This window comes from Photinus pyralis, unplaced genomic scaffold (assembly GCF_008802855.1).
Source record: "Photinus pyralis isolate 1611_PpyrPB1 unplaced genomic scaffold, Ppyr1.3 Ppyr1.4_LG3a, whole genome shotgun sequence".
Lineage (NCBI taxonomy): Eukaryota > Metazoa > Arthropoda > Insecta > Coleoptera > Lampyridae > Photinus > Photinus pyralis.
In genome coordinates, this window is record NW_022170509.1 from 9,684,195 (window position 1) to 9,706,269 (window position 22,075).

At 37.1% G+C, this 22,075-nt stretch overlaps 2 protein-coding genes across 2 annotated transcripts; both read right to left on the reverse strand.

Moving 5' to 3' along the window:
* Positions 1-1,833: 1,833 nt before the first annotated feature.
* On the reverse strand, positions 1,834-8,587 carry LOC116165674 (kinesin-like protein KIF2A). Its single transcript, XM_031480319.1, has 9 exons — positions 8,394-8,587; positions 5,420-5,625; positions 4,882-5,043; positions 4,673-4,827; positions 4,165-4,431; positions 3,559-4,118; positions 2,508-2,821; positions 2,283-2,460; positions 1,834-2,238 (listed from the first exon to the last, which is right to left on the reverse strand). The coding sequence occupies exons 1-9, from the start codon at positions 8,449-8,451 to the stop codon at positions 2,105-2,107; spliced, it is 2,034 nt and encodes a 677-aa protein (XP_031336179.1). The 5' UTR covers positions 8,452-8,587; the 3' UTR covers positions 1,834-2,104.
* Positions 8,588-13,926: 5,339 nt separating this feature from the next.
* LOC116165669 (isoleucine--tRNA ligase, cytoplasmic) lies at positions 13,927-21,564 on the reverse strand. The gene is made up of 3 exons (XM_031480299.1): positions 21,349-21,564; positions 20,993-21,300; positions 13,927-17,172 (listed from the first exon to the last, which is right to left on the reverse strand). Exons 1-3 carry the CDS (start codon positions 21,489-21,491, stop codon positions 13,967-13,969), a joined length of 3,657 nt encoding a protein of 1,218 aa, XP_031336159.1. The 5' UTR covers positions 21,492-21,564; the 3' UTR covers positions 13,927-13,966.
* Between the last annotated feature and the right edge of the window lie 511 nt (positions 21,565-22,075).

Here is a 22,075-nt window from a genome sequence, read left to right on the forward strand (position 1 = left end):
AATGCCAAAAATTTTGAGGTTTTTTGGCTGCCAAAAAATGTGGCGGGAAAAAATTTGTGCGTACTCTTCAAATACATGTTACTTGGACCCAAATGGACCATTTAAAACAATAAAATCTTTTACACCACCTTTTGCGGGTCAAAATTATCTGCATACTGGACTAACAGTAAGTCTTCGTGAAAATTATCTATTTCGAGAAATGAGACCAAAAGCAAAAGATGCACATGCCCTTTGCTTTCCATAAAGTTGCGCCGAATAGATAACAAATGAACGCATTTTTAGCGCATTTCCACAAAAATAAATAAAAAATGCGCTATTGTGGCCACTTTGTCCGTCCGTCCGTCCGTCCGCTACTTTTGCGACGCTACTAGTTCTTTATCTTAAGAGCTATTGTTCTACTTTTTTCGCTATTTGGTTTGTTATGGCACAGATTTAATATCTGTGGTTATGGTGTCGAGTCTTGTACCAAGGAAGGAATTTTTTCTGCGTTTATTGCTAAAAAAGTTATTGTAAAAAAACCAACAAACCGTTTTTTACATGTTCCATAATTTTATACACTTTTGCCGTTTATTAACCATCCTAGAGATCATTTATAATTTTGTATTGTTGTCTGTCGTCTGTCTGTTGGTCTGTCCGTCTGTTCCTTTGCCTGTCTGTCTCTCTATCTGTCCGTGTGAACGATAATTTTGTTTAGAAATGTCCGATCGCTTTTACATCTCCGTTAGTTATGAACGGAATTGCATGAAATTCAATATGGGCATAGCCTTAGCCATATAATACGCAATGCCAAAAGTTGAGTCGAATCGATTCAAAATTCACAGTGCCCTTTTCGCAACTCGCCCATTTATAAACCGAATTGCAAACTTTTTTTCTTATAAAAGTATTTGAATGAAATTTGATACATAGGCGCTTGGAATAAAGCAAAATCTATGGCCAGTTTCAAAATTTGGTTTTGCGCATGCGCAGTGCGAACTTTTTTATTTATGGAAGAATTTAAACGAAATTTGATACATAGGCACTTGGAATAAAGGAAAATCTAATGCCAGTTTCAAAATTTGTTTTTGCGCATGCACAGTGCCAACTTTTTTATTTATGGAAGAATTTAAATGAAATGTGATACATAGGCACTTGGAATAAAGGAAAATCTAACGCCAGTTTCAAAATTTGGTTTTGCGCATGCGCAGTGCCAACTTTTTTATTTATGGAAGAATTTAAACGAAATTTGATACATAGGCACTTGGGATAAAGGAAAATCTAACGCCAATTTCAAAATTTGGTTTTGCGCATGCGCAGTGCCAACTTTTTTATTTATGGAAGAATTTAAATGAAATGTGATATATAGGCACTTGGAATAACGGAAAATCTAACGCCAGTTTCAAAATTTGGTTTTGCGCGTGCGCAGTGTCAACTTTTTTATTTATGGAAGCATTTAAATGAAATTTGATACATAGGTGCTTGGAATAAAGGAAAATCTAGCGCCAGTTTAAAAATTTTATTTTGCCCATGCGCAGTGCCAACTTTTTTTATCTATGGAAGCATTTAAGTGAAATTTGATACTTTGGCGCTTGGAACAAAGGAAAATCGAACATTAGTTTCAAAATTTAGATTTGCGCATGCGCAGTTCGACTTTAGATAGATACATCGTTGGTTTCACTCAAGGAGATCATGTAGCAGTGTGTATTGTTGGTGGTCTAACCAATTGCAATAACACTGAAATACAATTGACTACAGAGGAGAAGCAGTAACCCACTATAATGTGTATATCGAAGTGTTTAACACCAACCCTTCAGAACCACATTTTAAGAGATTAATTATTAGGAAAAATTGTCCATATAAAATAAATAAATATTTTTATTTTATCATTTTACACAACTTTTATTTTCATACATACTTTGATACGGTTTTAAGTACCTACCACTGACTTATAGTGGCAAACATTAAAATTTTTTACACTACTACAATTACAAAATAAAAGTTATTACAATTTTTAGCGAATCGCTTTATACCTACATTAATAATTATAATTAAAACACTATCATGCACAATTCGCAACTTTCACAATAATAGCGTGTTACTACATCAATGATTCATTAAAAAATTCTCATTATTTTCTTTTGGTTTTACGACTAAGTTGTTCTTCGGCTGCCATTTTACTTCTAAGATTGGTGATCGCCTCTCGCGCTCTTGTTAGTTCACGCATAGCATTACTAATCAGTTCTTCCCACACAGCACAGTATGCTAAAAAAACATTTCAATTATTAAATCTTCGATGTGAACAGTACCTTCTTGATCAAACTCAACTTCCTCAGCCATTTTGAGGTACTTACTCCCTTGCTCAATTATAACAGGAAGAAAGTTATCTAACGTTTGCTTATGAACATCCAACATAGTATCTTCGGCGATGTTTATTTCTGATATCATTTGATGGAACTTTAACATTTCAGGAGTCATGTCACTTTCCTAAAAAAAATTGTCATACCATCTCAAAAGTACCACATTTAAGTTACATTTAGCGATCTAAGTTGTACCAAGGCTTCATCATCAAATTCTTCTTCACAAGAGGTAGTCTGTAGGTCACCGCCGCCCAATTCTTTCACCCTGTCGGCGTACCGTAACGTATTTAACGAATGTTCGCAGGAAGACACACCCGGCGAGATCATGGCAATCATGCACGTTTTCGAATTTGAGCCAACAAAAGAATCTCTCAGTACTTGAGTTAGTTTACTAACTCGGAATGGTAAATGGGATCCTTTACGACCCAATGCTCTTATGCACTCTTTTAAGGCGAGGAGTGATTTATTTATTTCTGCTCCTTCCATTCCTATAAAAGGACATAGATTTGTTGCACCATGGGTTATGTGATACACGTCACTATAAAGTTAATGTTTTTCTTTTTGTTACTACTATTTGGACAAAAAGGAAAACGTTTTAGTCCGATCTATATTACTGATTTTTGTTATTTAATACAATCTTTTCAAGCAAATATAATACCAGATAGACAGTAAAACCCTATGGCCATGACAGAAAAACAAACCCGAATGTGGATATGGTAACAACCAGAGCTGGATACTGCTCGCGAGCGTTCCGCTTGAAAAAGCGCTTGCTCGCGAGCACTTTTCGGAGAGGCCGCTTGGTGCTCGATACTCGAGCGTTTAATGTGCTCGGCGCTCGAGCGCTTTTTTTCTGCCCACGAGCGGTTTTTCCGCTCGTGAGCTCTTTTTCCGCTCGCGAGCGCTCTTTCCGCTCCTAAGCGTTTTTTCTTCGCTCGTGAGCGCTTTTAACCGCCCTTAAGCGCTGGATGATTAAGCACTGCTCGCGAGCGTTTTTTCCGCTGCCGAGCGCTTTTCTCGCAAACGGTTTCGTTTTAAAAAACAACTCGATGCTCGCGAGCATTTTTGAGACAATTAGAGCGCTCGTCGCTCGAGCGGTTTTTTAGAACGCTTGACCCAGCTCTTGTAACAAACCTATCAACATATTTAGCACTCTGGTGTTGCTGATCAAGAAATGCAAGAATTGTTTATAAGAACACTTCATTACTTATTCATTGATTGTACTTACTGGTTTGTCTATCGGCGGACGATGTATCAGCACCCCTCTCATTACCGGCCAAATCGATAAGCGAAAACTTTCCATACACTTTATGAATAGTGTTACTTATTCGTAGAAGTATTTGAAAGATGGCATGCGACCGAGAAGAGTTGACGTTTGCCGAGGTTTGTCCAGAGGTCCTGGCTGAATTTCCCTTTTGAATTAATTTCAACACATCCTGTACGGACGTGACAACTTGTTCGGTAAGACCAACGACTTGCACCTGTTGCTTTCCATCTTCCAATATTCGAAGCTTTGTTTTATTGTCTAAAAGGTCAAACACTTTTCCGGAGTAGATTTCGAAAAAGCTCGATGACACGACCATATTTAAATGCCTGTATTTAGGAGATTTCGCTAGTTGAAATACGTCGGCCGCCGCCATCGCATAAATCCCCTTTCGACAGTCTTGATTTTTGCCATTAAAATTCCCTCCCATAGTGTGTGTCTTTCCAGAGCCGGTCTGTCCATAAGCAAAACATGTGGCAAAACCGCCGTCAAAAATTGTCTTGATTAACGGTTGAGCAGTGTATCTGTTGTAAAATGGGTTTCAAATTTGTACATTGCAAAAAAACTTACTTATAAACAATGTCGTTAGAACACGTTTCATCGAAGGCGTAATCAAATCTGAACAATTGGTTTTCCAAATACTTCGTGAGATCAACTTTGTTTCTGGGTTCATGCACAATAAGTTGATTTTTTGAGGGTATAGTGATTACATCAACCTCCTTCCGAGCCAATTCTATTTTATTTAATGGCCTTTTTCGAACACAAACTGTAATTGAGTGTTCTTCAATGGCATCGTTTTCCGTTAATGGTCTTATATCAAGACCACGGCGATAATCTCTGCAAAAAATCGCATTTCATTGTTTTGATAATACATTATATGGCATATCGAGCAAGAAGAAAATAATGTTCTATCGAGGCATCTTAAACTGAATGAGGAAGATTACATTCTAAGATACAACCGTATTGCATTTTTATTCGGCCACCCAGTACAACAATAGAGTGAAGAACAGAGGTGTACTGATCAAACTGTATTATTGTATATTGACAATCCGCGCTATTTCACTATGTTCATACTTACAAAATCATATTCAGCAACTCCCAGTGGGGATTTCCAGGGGCCATTTGTAAGAAAGCGTCCTTCTCTGCCTTTTCCTCCGCTTGCCGTTGTCTCCTCTCCTCTCGATTTTTTTTCAATTTCTCTATCTCTTTTACTACACTACATTTTGATGGATTCTGCACATAAAACAACATTGAATTCCATATATTAAAAATCGTTGCAATTGTTACCGGAGATTGACGACTCGTATCATTTGCAGTTGCAGCTAACGCCTGTGAGTGGCCGTTGGTATGAACAAGGGCGGTTTGTCTGTGTCTGAACTGAGCAGCACTTATTGCTGTACCGCTGGTAGTTTTATTAGTAATAGTGGCGAAAGAAGCTTTAGTTGGATTCTAAGGGAAAAGAACGCATTATATTATATTATATATATATATCAAATTGTGTTGTGAATGAAAATATAAAAATACCGATAAAGTAGCGTGTGGTGAAAGATGGTTACTATTAAAATCATTGCTACTCTCATCAAGTTTATAACTAAGTACAACGACCCGATTGCGCCATTGCAGCACTAGTTTCATCTTCTGAAGAAGCACACGAATCCCGATATTTAGCAGCACAAATTGAAAAATTGCACTAGTTAATTTAGAGTGTGTCGCTCATTATGAGGAGTTGATCGGTAAAGCACAATAACCCGTACCAGGCACTAAATAGATACAGCAAACACAAAAGCCTTTGAAAGTTAATTATCTGTAAAGTACCTATACCTACCCGTTGCAGCGGGCTCATTTTTACTTGAGAATTAGACGAGCTGGGCTGTAGATCACATGGCCTACGTAGTGCAATGTCAGGATTTAAAGATTCTATCGCATCCATATCAACTTCTTTTCCTTTCGTTTCACCATTCTCGAACCACTCCACTGTTGCGCTTTTGAGATCATAGTCAATACGAGACACACAAGCCGTATGGACGCGTCCTGTAAAAAATGAATTGTTACTTTCATGTCAGTCATATAGTCCAGGCCCTAGAGCTCAAAACAGGGGTCCACCTTGCAAATTTCTGAGACAAAGAACCATAAGATGCAAGGTTTATGTTTTTTGGATCGCTGAATCCGAATTTGACATTTGCACAAAAATCCGCCTGACGCGGGAGCCGCCATGTTAGAAAAAATGGCGGCAAATCGGCGGTTTTTCTACAAAACTCATTTGGTATCGGTTTTTTGGCGAAAAAACTTCCGTAATAAATTAAAGTACATAAAATTTCCTTTGAGATGAGCCCTTGTTGATGAAAATCGGATAAAAACTAATGCCACTACAGTGCGACGAAATTCGGACCAAAAATGAAGTTTTCGCAATGTTCAATATTTCGCGCGCAAAAAAACGTGACGTCATTCACAAGAAGTAAGATATCCGAACGTGAGGAGCTTTTGAAGAACATCCAATTGAATGCCTAATTTTGGCCATCATCGACGTAAGATTGCTTCTTTTAGTGTGGTTTTTTGATTTTTTATACTCGGCATTTGTTACTCAATTGCATAATTGGGCGGCATTTAACGAAAGAGAACCAACTTTTTTGCTACATTTCAAAACCATGTATCTCCATCGAACAGACATGATACGTTGTAATTGTTACAAGCGGAAAGAGTTCAACTGTTGATAATATAGATCTATCAATGCCAAGTATGCTAAATATGCGAATTCGACATAAATTCAAGGCACTAAGCTTTCAGTTTGAAAAAGAAAGTTTTTAAATCACTTTCTAGTGGCGGTCAAGCTGCAGAAGTGTGGATCCAGACCGACGGACAGAAGGGTAAAATAACATTTTTTTAATGCGTTAGAAAGCAATGTAAATTGGGCGTATCCCCTACATAAATGTTGACCCCACCGCTCTTACCGTTCGGCCCTAAGCATCTTTTTCTAGAAATCTTTCTTTCTACCCCCGAAGGAGTTTCTCAGTTTTTAAGGAACTTATACCGACGGACGTGCCGTCTGGTACCTGCTCAAGACCACTAATTTAGGTGAAACGGGAACCGAAACCGACTTCTTGGGGTTCGGGAACCATAAACACGATTCGAAAATGGGAAATGCCTTTTTTTTACAATAAAGTCGATATTTCTTGAATTACGTATTACTGTGTAAGGAGCAGACCGATTTGGCTGAAATTTTGTACGAATATTCTATTATGATCCTGAAAGGTGTGAAAACTTTGGGCAAGTTTGGAAAATGGGAAATGCAGTAAAACTTATATTTACGTACATCGGTGCGATTGATGAGGTTCCAGCCGCCCCATATAATGTACGCGGCACGTAGGAAGGCGGAAGATCATGCATCCCCACCCCACTATTCTTTTTCTATTAATTGCACCTATTAGCTTCATGTAAAACGATTAAAACCGGTAGATAATTTGATTAATGGGTCAGAGGTTGTACGCACTTTCTTGTAAATACATATATTTTAAACTGTGAACCTTATGAGTAAGAAATTAGATTTAAATTCAATTCCAAGTTAAAAAGTAATCGTAAACGATTTACATAAAGCGCATTTCCACTTGCATTCATTTCCCATTTTTGACGTGCTACTTCAATTTCAGTTTATAAGAAAATTTTCATTTCAATGCTTTTCTAAATAAGAAAGTTGGAACTGCGCATGCGCAAACCTAAATTTTGAAACTAATGTTAGATTTTCCTTTGTTCCAAGCGCCTATAAGTATCAAATTTCACTTAAATGCTTCCATAGATAAAAAAGTTGGCACTGCGCATGCGCAAAATAAAATTTTGAAACTGGCGCTAGATTTTCCTTTATTCCAAGCGCCTATGTATCAAATTTCATTTAAATGCTTCCATAAATAAAAAAGTTGGCACTGTACATGCGCAAAACCAAATTTTTAAATTGGCGTTAGATTTTCATTTATTTTTATTGTAAGAAAAAAGTTTGCAATTTGGTTTATAAATGGTCAAGATGTGAAACGGGCACTGTGAATTTTGAATCGATTCGACTCAATTTTTGGCATTGCGTATTATATGCCTAAGGCTATGCCCATATTGAATTTCATGCAATTCAGTTCATAACTAACGGAGATGTAAAAGCGATCGGACATTTCTAAACAAAGTTATCGTTCACACGGACAGATAGAGGGACAGACAAGCAAAGGAACAGACGGACAGACCAACAGACAGACGACAGACAACAATACAAAATTATAAATGATCTCTAGGATCGTTAATAAACGGCAAAAGTGTAAAATTATGGAACATGTAAAAAACGGCTTGTTGGTTTTTTTTACAATAACTTTTTTCGCAATAAACGCAGAAAAAATTCCTTCCTTGGTGCAAGCCTCGACACCATAACGAACCAAATATCGGAAAAAGTAGAACAATAGCTCTTAAGATAAAGAACTAGTAGCGTCTCAAAACGAGCGGACGGACGGACGGACAAAGTGGCCACAATAGCGCATTTTTTTATTTGGAAATGCGCTAATAAGGCATCTGAAAAAGTGAGTTCGAACGCTCGTTGCAATTTTTAACAGGCACATTATTTGCAATGTGCTCCATATTAAGTGCGCGATGTTGATATGGCTTTAATAATCGTATAGTACAATAATCTAATCCGTTAAAAAAAAGTAGCAGGATGATAAATGACAATGGGTCAATAACAAATTGATATTGATAAGTCTACTATGACAAAATATCGCCGTAGGTATAAAACCCGATACTTACACACATAATTAAAAACGTAAAAAACTCACCATCGGTTCGTTTGATGTTGATACTGGATCCCAATTGAAGTATTTTTTCGTTATTCATGCCTTAATGATAGGCAGATACTTTTCAAAGTTTACGCAAAGAGTAAGTATTTTTTGGTTTACGAAACATTTAATATTTAAAAAATGATACAGTAAGCGACCAAGAAATGAACTGTAGTTCTACGTCAGTGATCACAGATGGCAATGGACGCAATTCGTTAAAATCAATCGTAAAAAATCGTAAGATTTCGTTAAAAAGCGTTAGGGAAGCGTTCGGTGATTTTGCCGCATTCAGCAAGTGTATTAAAAGATTTGGCGTCTGCTTCCTCCCACACTTTACGAGTATACTCTCTTCCGACAATTCGTTTTCGAGATATTCGTTTCGCCCTCATCAATAGATATGATATGTCTCGTCTATACGATTCCTTTATTTTGCCTTTGTGAGTACTCTCCTCGGATACTCTGGTCTTGAAATATGAGAAATTATAACCGATCACGATAAGGGGTCGGGGAGCACGACTGCGGTTGGTAGAAATAAATTCCTTTTTTGGATCGCATAGTAGAAAAAACAAGTACACAACAAAATAACATAAAACTATAACAACAATATTCACAGAGCATCAGCCATCAACATATCTCCTATATTAACAAAATATACAGTGCGTTCAAGATAAGATGTTCATCTTAATATCTCTTTTATTTGGTGAGATACGAAGAAGTTATGAAATATAATTTTCTATGAGACATTACAATCTAACCGATAGCATATTGAAACTTGTTCAATGTTTCGTTTTGAAGGTTTACTTTTGCGCGATACGATCTACCCGTGTGACACAAATAGACACCGCGTATCCTGACAGTACACGGTATAATTTCATAAGTTTTCTAAATATTGAATCACGAATTTTTGTGTAGGTATATCAACGATATGCATATTTTATGTTATCGTACAGGACATTGATTGCTCTTTTCAAATATCTTAAAAAGATAGGCATTGCATTTGAAAAACAAAAGTTGCATCCATTTCCGATTAAACCGGAAGTAATTTCATTCGCGATCGGATGGATTGTAATGTCACATATAAAATTAGATTTGCCAAATTCTTCGTCAAATAAAAGATATTGAAGTGACCCATGTATCTCGAATGCAATTACATAACATGTAAATATAGTAGATACCTATGTATTTATGTTAAGAAGTCTTGTTGGAAGATGGGAAAGAAAGTAAATAATTAAATATTTCTTTCTTTTCGTGCGCTAAAATTCTTTCACCCTTACCTGAATTTAAAGAACACTCGCCCGCTTATTAATGACCAATGATACTTCAGAAAATCACTTGCTCACCTACTTGGTTGAACGCGGTTTGTTCGCAATATATGAACGCGGCCCATTTAATAGCCAATGACAGTTTCTAGGTTATAAACAGTTCAAAAATGAACAATTTTTTAAGATCTGTAACAAACTCCATAACAAAAACGTATCGAAAAGCTTTAAGTATCAAATATGTATATCCTTCAAACTGAGTGCTAAAAGGTAGCAGTAACATTTTGACTTTTAGGACTTTGTCAAGCATGCACATGGGGGCGAAAACGCAGGAAACGATACATCAGAGGAATTGTTACGAAACATATTGAAACAACGATTTCCCACCGCTAATGAAATAACAGTTAAGGATGTTTCTGGTGGTTGTGGAGCAATGTACACAGTCTACATTGAATGCAGCTCATTTAAGGGTGTGCCGATCGTAAAGCAGCACAAAGCAGTGTATGAGGCACTTGATAAGCAAATAAAAGTGATTCATGGTTTACGGGTTGAAACTAAAGCACCACCATAACTGAAGATACAATTTTTTAAGTTTGTAAATGATTAGTAGTATTAAATGTGGAGTTTTTGAGGTAATTCGTAATTTCTTTCTAGGTTGCAGATGAAAACCTGTCTTCCTAGACACATGGTTTGAAATATCCCTTGCCATTGTACCTAGGGGTCCAGGCAATTGCTGTTGCTTCCGATATGATCATCTGATAATTGACCGATGAACTGCCATTTTAATCAGATGATCTTGGTAAACGAATATTTCTTCCTCATTCGTTGTGATAAAACTATTCAAGTTCAACCAACGTCTCCCTCTGTTTCGGTAAAATTGAATGTGATTTGTTTCATTCTTCCCATCAGAATACCACATGTTTCTATACTATCGTAACTGGTGCACAGTACTACACAATCTGTGTTACCTTTGTGCCCAGGTGGGTTCATTCGCCAATATTTCAAAATCCCTTGCTTGAGCCGTTTACTACACCTTTTTCTTTGCGCCCGAAAACGCTTGATTTTGATTTACAATATCTCGATGAAATAAAGAAGAGCAGAATATTCCTGTGAAAGGTGAATGCTTTAGCTAGATAATAACTTCGGGTTAGCGTGACATATTTTGAAATAAAAAAAAGAATTTCCTGGCATTATTGCCTAGATATTAACATTACGAAATTTTGGAAATTGTTCCAACTTCATTTATAGACAAGTTATCTTGGAAAAACCACTTGCATCGAGAGCGCGAAATTAAGTGTTGATGATAGGCAGCCCACAATACATCAAGCATCCCGGCAATAGCTGTAGCATAGAGATTGACCAGATTGTATTTCCTCTATGTCTGTAGCTATGTATTGGCTTCATTACCTATGTGTGCCTTTATCATTCACTAACGGCATCAGCAATCTGGTGGTATATACTTAGGTAATATCCCGCATAAAGGGCCCGCTTGTTTTATACTGGTAGAAAATGTGCATCCTAATAGGCAACTTTACATACTCCGTTCTGAAATCAACTACCGCTACTGAAATTGAATGTATTGGGAAAAACTTAAAAATATTGCGAAAAAATGTAATATATTGGAAAAAACATATTAGGTATTGTCACAAAGTCAACACTTATGTAAATGTTGGATATTGCAGAGTGAGTAGCGAGTTTAATGTGCTGCGGTGTTTGTGGAAAATCGAAATGAATAACGTAGATTTATTTGATGCACCCAGCAACGCTCCCGATGATTTAGTAAGATTAGGGAAAGCAATCCCGCAGCAAAATTTCGATTCTGGAAGTTGCATCGTGATATGTTAATCCCGCGGGATCCCGGTATTTGTGGGATCCCGCAACATTTTAAGTGGATTGGGAAATAAGAAATTTTGTGCGGTTAACGGAATATTCTCCAACAAAACACAAAGCACATCGTATTTCCCGCAAAGAATGCGCCACATTCGCTTTCGTTTCTTATTGTCGGTGACTAATCTTTTATAGCGCCTTTTATGTTTATCTGTATCTAGAATATTCACTACAATATTTCGTCCTTTCGTGGTAGGAATTTTGAAAAAAAGATTTCAAAATCGGATAGGGTATATCCGAAAACCTATTCAAAGACGTGCCACCCATCTTTGTAACTCTTATGGTTGCTGAGAAAGAAATTAAAGAAGAAATCCAAATTTCACCACTTCTTTGGGGGTGGCTCCCAAACGAAACACGTTGGACACGTAACACCCTCTATACTATCCGATCAAAAATGAGTTGCTGCGAGTCACCTTTGGAATTTTTTTTATATGAGAAATCGTACGTAACTAGAACTTCCAAATGCAACTCATTTGTGATCGCCCGTTATAGAAACACTTACCTGTACAATTCTTAGAAAGCTAAACTGTATTAAGGCTTTGTCCAGTGCTTAGCCGAAAAAGCAATTATTTTCTTTCAGCTCTTGCTTCAATACGTTGGTTTTGACTTGTTTCATAAATAAAGCTCGTACTCTTCTAGGGCATCCACCAATTTCATGAACGGCATCGATTAATAACCTCCAATAACATTTGGATTACTTGCAGTCCTGCCTGCCCTCAGCCATATTATTGGTCTCGAAAAACCATCAATGCACCCGCTAATCGCTATTCCATAAGGTTTTAGTTTGTCATAATTATGCATCCATATGTCATACATGATTAGGGCCCTTTATCGAATATTTTCGTCTGCGTAGTCTATTACGTTTTCTGTATTCTAGGCCTTCTGGATCCAATTCTTGTAAAATTACTCTAATTGTAGCCTGTGCCACAAAAAATCCATTCTGTATACATCTATGATGAATCCAATGATATCCACATAATTGACCAGATTCCTTTAACTGGCTTTGGATAAAATCGATGATTGTGGATAAATCCGAATGATGTTTTTTTCTATACAATTTTAACTTCTTCAATTTCGTTTAAGTGTTGATAAACTCATCTCTACATATTATGTCTCAAATAGATAAAAGTCAGTATTCCATCGTAAAGCAATGCCACTTAAAAAATAACATCTTACTTAGGGAATGCAATATCGGGATCCCCCAGCATTTTTACGGGATTATAATCCCGTACGGAAATGGAGTGGGATTGTGAAATTTATCGAGCAACCTTACCACGGGTAAGCGTTTAAATTTCATTAAAAAACGCGTAACGAGAAGTCCAGATACTCAGGTCGTCCTTAAATCGTAAGGACATTGACTTTCCCATAACCATACATTCGCAATTCCCTGAATTTGATTATTTCGTACTTTTTTGTTGTTGCGGTTCATGCGATAATTACGCGCTAACTTGAATGTGTGACTTTGTTAAACAGCCAGGAGTGCGAAAATCTGGCTTATATTTTGCACCTGTTTTAAACGTAGATACCGTTATTCCTATGTACAATATGTTGAACTCGTCGATTGTTTATACAAACTTTTGTAGTAAAAGTGCCTGTATGGAAATATTGTAGTGAATATTCTAGAAACAGATAAACATAAAGGCGCTATAAAAGATTAGTCACCGACAATAAGAAACGAAAGCGAATGTGACGCATTCTTTCCGGGAAATACGATGTGCTTTGTGTTTTGTTGGAGAATTTATTTCCCAATCCATTTAAAATTTTGCGGGATCCCGCGGGATTAACATATGACGATCCCGCAACTTCCGGGATCGAAATTTTGCTGCGGGATTGCATTCCCTAAATCTTACTAAATCATCGGTAGCGTTGCTGGGTGCATCAAATAAATCTACGTTATTCATTTCGATTTTCCACAAACGCCACTGCACATTAAACTCGTAACTCACTCTGCAATATCCGACATAAGTGTTGAGGAAGACGCCTTTCGAGAGGATTGGCGCGGTCCGTTCCAATCGGGCAGGAAAGAGCGCTCGTGTATGGCTAGCTATTGGCGATTTTCTTGTTAATGTGTCGGAAAGTATTTGGAATTCCTCGACTAATATGCTTACCAAGCCGGTCTGTGAACTGGTTCTTCACAGAACAGTGAGCAATACATTATTCAGTCGCAAAGAAATTGTACTTAAATCTTAAGACATTGAGGAGGCGTTCAATAACACCTCAACAGGAATATTCACGCTGCCGCTAATGAGAACACTGTAGATCCAATGGATATTTTTTTACTAGAGGAATTATTCGTAAAAAAGAAAAAAATTCCCCTTATGATGGTTTTGTTAGTCTGGTACTACATTCGACCAGACCGGATTATAAATAAAATAAATAAAAACGGCAATATCGTAACAGCTTTATTGAAACATTTCTGTGTAATGACTAATGAGTGTTTTTCTGCCAGATGGCAGTCACATCTTTATACTGTTGCTCTTGTAAAGTAACAATGCCACTTGGATTTTCCAATAGGAGGGTCCCTTGCACGCCGTTTTCTTTGAAATTAACAAATTTACAAAATGGTTTTGACTCTGTGATCTTTTCATGCAACTTACATCCAACATGCGTAACGTAAATAGTAGTATTTTTTAATTTATTTAAAGACGCGTCATTAAGAATTAAGCCGTTAGTGCTCCACAAGTCAAAATTTGAGTACAAACCAAATAATGTGGAAATTTCGTTCTTTAAGTCCGTTATTGAAATGGTACCTTTGGGAATTAATACCATTCCTTTTCTGTAATCATTTCCATAAACGGAGTCTACCCTATACAATTCGATGTTCAACCAATTTACAAAGGGACCTTCTACGTTATTACTAGAAACCTTCTTCGTACCTTTTAAAATCAGGTGCAAATCGTTTCCTTTCAGCTGCTGCTTTTCCTCAATAATCACAGCGTTATTCTGTGCTCCATGCCCGTCGAGGCTAAATGTAGCTTGAATCGCAGTTTCAATAAATTCTTTGTAATCAGACGCAACTTGTGCAAGATCTCCAGCCGCCTTGTAGATTACGCTTATTTCATCAGTCGGTACCAAATGAGCCTTCTTACGCAACTTCTGGATGCGATTTATAATTTCGCGGGCAACCCCCTCCTGTTGCATTGAGCTGTCTGGTGTCAGATCCAACAGAACCAAAACATCGTTATCGCTCAAAACTTCGTATTTATGCGAAGTGACGTCATCAGCCTTAAAAATGAGTTTAATCTCGGATAACTCGATACGCTTCCCTAAAATATCTACATAACCTCGTTTAACTGTATCATTGATCTCGGCATCAGTAAGTGATTTAATTGCGGTGGTTACCGCTTTCAAATCTTGCTTAAGCCTCAAACCCAAAATCTTAAAGTCGGGCTCGGCGCGTAACGTAATACCGAATCTACTCTTATCAGTCGTTAATGTCAGTGCTCGTACGTTTAATTCACTAAGAACGTACAATTCTAATAATTTAATATCATCCACGTATTCCTGGTCTTGATGGACGACTACGATTTCTGGTACGGGGTATTTAATTGGAATAGTTTTGCGATCACGTAAAATACGTCCTAATTCGATTACAGATTGCATGCGCAATACCGCCCTTTCAATTTTTGTATCGATTAGAGACTCGACGACTTCGGGTAGCATGAGATAGTGTACACTATCTGACTTGGTATCGGTTAAAGTTTTAAGATACTGATACATATGCTCGGCTAGGAATGGAGCGAACGGCGCCATTAGTTTTATAATATTAAATAGGACGTTAAATAGAGTGGTTAGCGCTAACATACAGTCTTCTTTGCCGTCCTTGCCCTTTAAGCGTTTTCTGTTCATGCGGACGTACCAATTTGTTAAATGTTGAATGAATTTTGTTAATCGAGGAATAACATTGTATAGGTGGTATAAGGCCATTTCTTTACGAACATAGTCCAATAGTGACTGTGTAAATGATAATATCCACTTATCCATGATATTGTTGACCTGGGAAAGTCTTGATTCATCGTAATGAAAGGGGGCGTTATTTTCTTGAATGTAGACCTCAATGTTCTGCATAAGAAAACGGAAAGCGTTGTACCAAGGCAAAAATACATCTTTGATAACATCGCGAACGCCCTCCTCTTTAAAGCGCAAGTTTTCAGCGCGCACGACGGGTGAATTGATGAGATACAAACGCAAAGCGTCAGCGCCATATTTTGAGACAATCTCCAATGGGTCGGGATAATTTTTTTTACGTTTTGACATTTTTTGTCCATCACTTGCCAGAACTAAACCGTTCGCGATTAGGTTTTTAAATGGCGCCTTACCAAATAACGCGGTTGAAATTACCAAGAGGGTGTAGAACCAACCTCGCGTTTGATCAATTCCCTCCCCTATGAAATCTGCAGGGAAGTACTCATCGAATTCCTTAACGTTCTTAAATGGGTAATGCTGCTGAGCAAACGGCATAGATCCAGATTCGAACCAACAATCGAAAACCTCCGGAATACGACGAAGAGGGGGTTGTCCGGGAGTCCTGGAAGGAATCTCCAAATGGTCTATGTTTTCGCGATGCAAATCTGTAATCTTTTTCCCGGTCAAGCTTTCCAGCTCTTGAATACTTCCAACACATCGAATTTCATCTCCGGACGGAGAGATCCAAATTGGTATAGGTGTTCCCCAATAGCGATTACGGCTAACTGCCCAATCGCGGGCCTCTCGAAGCCAATTACCAAACCGCTTCTCCTTGACAAAATCCGGCACCCAGTAAGTTTCCGAGCTGGCCTTTTGTAGAGTATCAGACATGTGCTCCACACGGATAAACCAAGACGGAACTGCACGATAAATTAAAGGCGTTTCAGATCGCCAACAGAAGGGATAGCTGTGCTTAACTTGGGTCTGATGATACAGCCGATTCGCCACCTTCAAATGCGCGATAATATTCTTGTCCGCATCTTTGAAATATTGCCCTTCAAAATCAGTAACAGGCTTAGTCAGTCTACCACTGGGATCAATAGGACACACTGGATCTTGATCTTTTGAAATAATACCGGCGGCTAAGCAAATGCGATAATCGTCCTCGCCGAAGTACGCCGCTTGGTGCACAACTCCTGTACCAGATTCGGAAGTGACGTAATCGTCGACTAGCACACGAAAAGCACCTTGCTTACGCATGTAATCAAAGTAGGGAAATATTGGCACATAAATGAGACCCTCCAGTGCTTTACCAGGAAACCGCTCCACAATTTCATAATCGCCCTCTTTGAACACAAACGCTGCTCTTGCCTCCATTACAATAAAGTAACGGCCTGAACTGATCTCTTTAATGCGAACATACTCCATTTGAGCGTTGACGCAAGCTGCAAGATTGCTAGGTAAAGTCCAGGGTGTCGTAGTCCAGATCAAAAGTGAAGCATTATCCTTGTCATTTACTATCGGTAGTGTAACTGTGACAGCCGGATCGACCACATCCTTATAGTTTTGACCCGATTCGAAATTAGAGAGGGGTGTATTACACGCAGTGGAGTATGGCATAATTTTATTACCTTGATATACCAATCCTTTTAAGTGCAATTGCTGAAACACCCACCAAATTGATTCCATATACCACGGATAGAGTGTCTTATAATCGTTTTTAAAGTCTAAAATGAGAGAATGTAGAAAGTATACACATGTGGAACGCTATTTAAGTCTTTATTCCAAAAATATTTGAACTATCTGCGAGTGTGTGCAGTCACCAACTAACAGAACAGAATTTACTTGACGTGTTCCCCCTCCGAGTAGGTTTTCCCATTATACAGAAGGCAATAAGGCAAATCTTTGGCCTTGTTGACAGACAAAAACAAATCCAAAATGAAAGCAACAAACAAGGTGGCTGCGAGCAAAGCATATCAGATAATTCACCTTCCACGCACATTTCACAATGGCCCGGCCATTGAAGGTCGGTTTGACCGCTCGCAGGTCCTATGTACTGCTCCTATATTTACTATACAGGGAACTTTTCTTAAGGCTCCTCTGTAGTCAATTTGTATTTCAGTGTTATTGCAATTGGTTAGACCACCAACAATACACACTGCTACATGATCTCCTTGAGTGAAACTAACGATGTATCCATCCTTCTCAGTTTTGCATATTCTCTTCATTTATTGTTAAACACAATAGACCATGTATAATGATCAAGGACTAATTACGTAAACAAGTTTATCGAAAAACTGTACAATATTTGACTGGAGATGCACAAATACCTATTTCTGTTACCATTGAATAAATTACTATTCAATGCATTTACTGCATTTTTCTATAATGACACCTTCTGTAAATTACCTGGTTTTCAGGTAATTAGTGGACTAGATTAGCATTGTTTGTTATAACATTTTTTAAGTACCCCTTTATTTCTTGTGATTTGTTCTAATCATTTTTACAGATTTATAGATTTTTATAGTTATTAGGTACATGTGCACGAATGAATTCACTTAGGTATGGTAGATCCTAAAAAAAACCGGCACTTCGAACACCTAAAATAAATTTTTCTTTACTTATATACAAGGGCGAACAACAACAAAATTGTATGTTTTTCATAAAAATGGTAGCTGACATTTAAAATTCTGTTACAATGATTAAAAGTATAACATTTATACTGATCTAAATAAATCCTAATTTTTTCAAAAATTAATAACAATTGTACATTTAGCGTATTACTTATTTATATCTATGCACCACCCATGGAGAATTTTTCCGAACATCTTTTGTGCGGTAAGATGACTTCACTTTTTTGCCCTGAATTCAATGGTAAAAATAAAATTTACTTGATCCTCCTATTTTTTGAGAGACAAATATTCCTGCTGATAAAGTTGATATCAGTCCATATTAAAAAAAGAAGTAGGTTTACCAGTTTCTGTCGCTACATAGTATTGGAAATTTGAAAAAAATTGATCAAGTTGATGTGAAGTTTGTAGGACTCCATCAAAAGGTATTCTCAAACGGAAAGATAAACAGTCGAATTTTTTTAAAAGTGCAAGAATTTTTTTATATCCACCCCTTTCACTAACCAGACTTTACATGAGCAAAACAGTGACACTTTGTTTTAAATAAAATTGTCACTGTCGGCCATTAGTTATCGTATCCCGCTTAGGAATTTAACTAAAAAGGGGAATTGTATTTATATCGGTAGCGTTTCTTTTATATAACATACCACGACGTTTCCTATGTTTATGTTCCGCTAATAATTGACAAAATGACTATCTGTCATTTATTATCTATTGGGCGCAACTTTATGGAAAGCAAAGGGCATGTGCATCTTTTGCTTTTGGTCGCATTTCTCGAAATAGATAATTTTCACGAAGACTTACTCCTAGTCCAGTATGCAGATAATTTTAACCTGCAAAAGGTGGTGTAAAAGATTTTATTCTTTAAATAGTCTATTTGGGTCCAAATAACATGTATTTGAAGAGTATGCACACATTTTTTCCCGGCACAACTTTTGGCAGCCAAAAAACCTCAACATTTTTGGCATTTTTTTAGTTTTTCGCTTAAAACTCGAAAACGGTCCATATTTTATAAATAACTTAGTAAAGAAAACAAAATTATGCGTCGATAAAAAAAAACGAATTTCAAAAATTGGTCCAATTTTAAATTGTTGGTACTTTTTGAACTCTCTGATTGATGTTCTACAATCTTTAGGGAAGGGGGGGAGGGGGTAGTGGATTTTTTCGTTCCCTTAGGAGCCACAACGCATTAAAAAAAGGTTAACTCAGTTCTTTAGAAAGTTGGAAAAAATGGGCGTTTTTTGATCGCTTGTAAAAATTTTTCTATTGGACCGATTTTGTTTGTTTTTTTTTAATCAACGCAGAGTGTTGTTTTCTTTAATTTACTAAAGAAGTGTTATTCATAAAATATGGACCGTTTTCGAGTTTTAAGCGAAAAACTGAAAAAAAGTCCGAACGTGTTGAGATTTTTTGGCTGCCAAAAGTTGTGCCGGGAAAAAATTGGTATGCACTCTTCAAATACATGTTATTTGGACCCAAGTGTACCATTTAAAACGTTAAAATCGTTTACACCACATTTTGCAGGAATCTGCCCTTCTGACTGCTCCGCATACTGGACTATCTGAGGAAACTGATAATTTTAGATGGGAAATATACACAAACGTGTAATTTAGTCATATTTGATTTGATCTAACTAAACAAAGTGCTACGCTTCTGGTAGTTTGAAAGCATTGTTATAAAACAGAGTTCATATTCAGCACTACTTATGATATAATATGTGAAGTACCTAGTATTGTACATACCCCCCGCCCCGAATATTATTACAGCCTCATTATAGGGTTTTTTTTATTTCTTGAAGCATTCTGATTGGGTGCAAAAGGTTTTAGAAATAAAAAATTATTTCCAATGTATCTATAATAGGATATTCATTTTTCGTCTTGGGAATATGTGACATTATGATTTACAAATCAACAGCATTCAAATAAATAAATAATAAATAGTAATTTATCAAATCCATATCATTAGGAACGGCTAACAATGTGTAGGGTAACGCCAGGTACTTTCTTTTGTTTTCCCTTTCAAGTAATGAGTTGTCGCCTCAGGCGTTATAAGTGCAATTTGAGTTGCCTATCCTTACGTTAGCGTTTTGATTTTTTTCTGAAGATCGCGAAACATATTTTTTAAAATATATTCCTTATCATAATAGATGGAAATAATATCTTTAAGTACCGCCGTAAGAAATACTGTTGGATTTCCAAATTGGTGCTGTAGGTTTTTCTACGCCCATTACAACGGCTGTTATTTACGAAAAACGATTTTTCTATTCATCGATCTTCCTAAAAAACTAAGACCGATATTTCAACTTTTCTAAGTATCGCCGTTCTTTTCATCATTGCGAAGAATATCCACTATCGAGAATTTGTTAGACTTCAACTACAAAAGCAGCATTTCATAAGACAGTTTAGCTATTTTTCCAATATGGCGGATTGACTACAGAGGAGCCTTAAGAAATCACCATTTGATGTTAATAATAAAACTAAAAACTAATAGCTAACCCTAATTTGACATTAAATAATCAGTTACTGTTTCCATAGCAGCAGTTTATCATTTAAAACACATGAGAGTAAAGTTGGTTGCCTATTATAGCCATCTACTTCATGCATTTGATCAGTTTTTTAAGATATTTAAAAAAAAATGAAACAGATATTTATGTATACTCTATACATAATCAGTACAACTACGGGTTCGGATGCTTCATAACAAAAACTCCCTATAGCATTTTTAAAGAGCTACAGAACTATCTCAACAGGAAATAACTTTTGATCTTTTCCTCCATATCCTACATTAAGAGTATAAAAGCAATGAAAAAGTGTTATGTACCTACTAACCAAAATTATTCTACTCCACATCAGAGGTCAAATATTTTTAGAATTTACTAAAACAGTGTTCCATCCCAATCACCAGTCAGTTTACCTACCTATCCATCGCCCCATACGATTTACAATCGTTTCCCATTCGGTGACGTAACGTGTCACAATCTTGCGACATTCCGCATTATAGTTTGCAATTCCCATTTTGGCCACATCTTCGGGTCCTTTAATGCCGAGTGTTTTATCAATTTCAAACTCAACCGGAAGACCGTGACAGTCCCAACCGAAGCGACGCTCCACGTGATATCCTTGCTGATGTGCATACCTTGTCACGATATCCTTGATTGTGCCTGTTAATATGTGACCGTAATGTGGTAAACCTGTGGCAAAAGGTGGGCCATCGTAGAAGGAATACCTAGGATATGTGTTACTTGTAAAGCGGATTAAAAATTTGCCTGCCTACCTGGGTTTTCCTTTAGATTGTTTTAAACAAGTCTGAAATACGTTCAGGGATTCCCATAATTTTAATATCTTTTCTTCTTCGGCCGGAAAATCGATGGATTCAGGCACTCGCTGAATTTCTTGCGGTAATTTAGAATCGTACATTTTTCTCCTCAATAAAATTAAACATATCACAGGTTAGATCACCGAGTGAAAGAAATCAACGTGTGTCAAGTGAAGTAAACGTATCTCCGCTACCTTCACGGTACTGAACTCCAGAGTTATTTTAGAATGTGGCAACACCGCGTGACGAAGTCCTACAATTTACAGAACGACCCTTCTTCGTAACTAAATATGATCAACCTAGGGAATTTCATAGTATGTACATTTTAATGCCTAAAAATTTCATGATAACTTGTATATTTCGTTGGGTTTGGTTACATCCCAGAAAGACCCAAAATTCGTGCGCATTCCATTTTAACGTGGAAATCGCCAAAGCGTAACATGCCGCATGCGCTCGCATCACGTAAAGTGAACGCGCATGCGTAAGTAGAAAGTAAGCCTAGGGCGTTGAATATAAAAATGAAGAGTGTTTATTATGATTCATAACCGAACGATTGTTTCGTTGCCGTGCCAGTTAGTAAAATTGGAGCCTACTTTCGTTATTTTTATGTTGCGGTGATAACACGCATAATTTTAGTTTGCGTAACTGTGTATTATAAAAAAGGCTTATCCGACAGGTGCCTGGT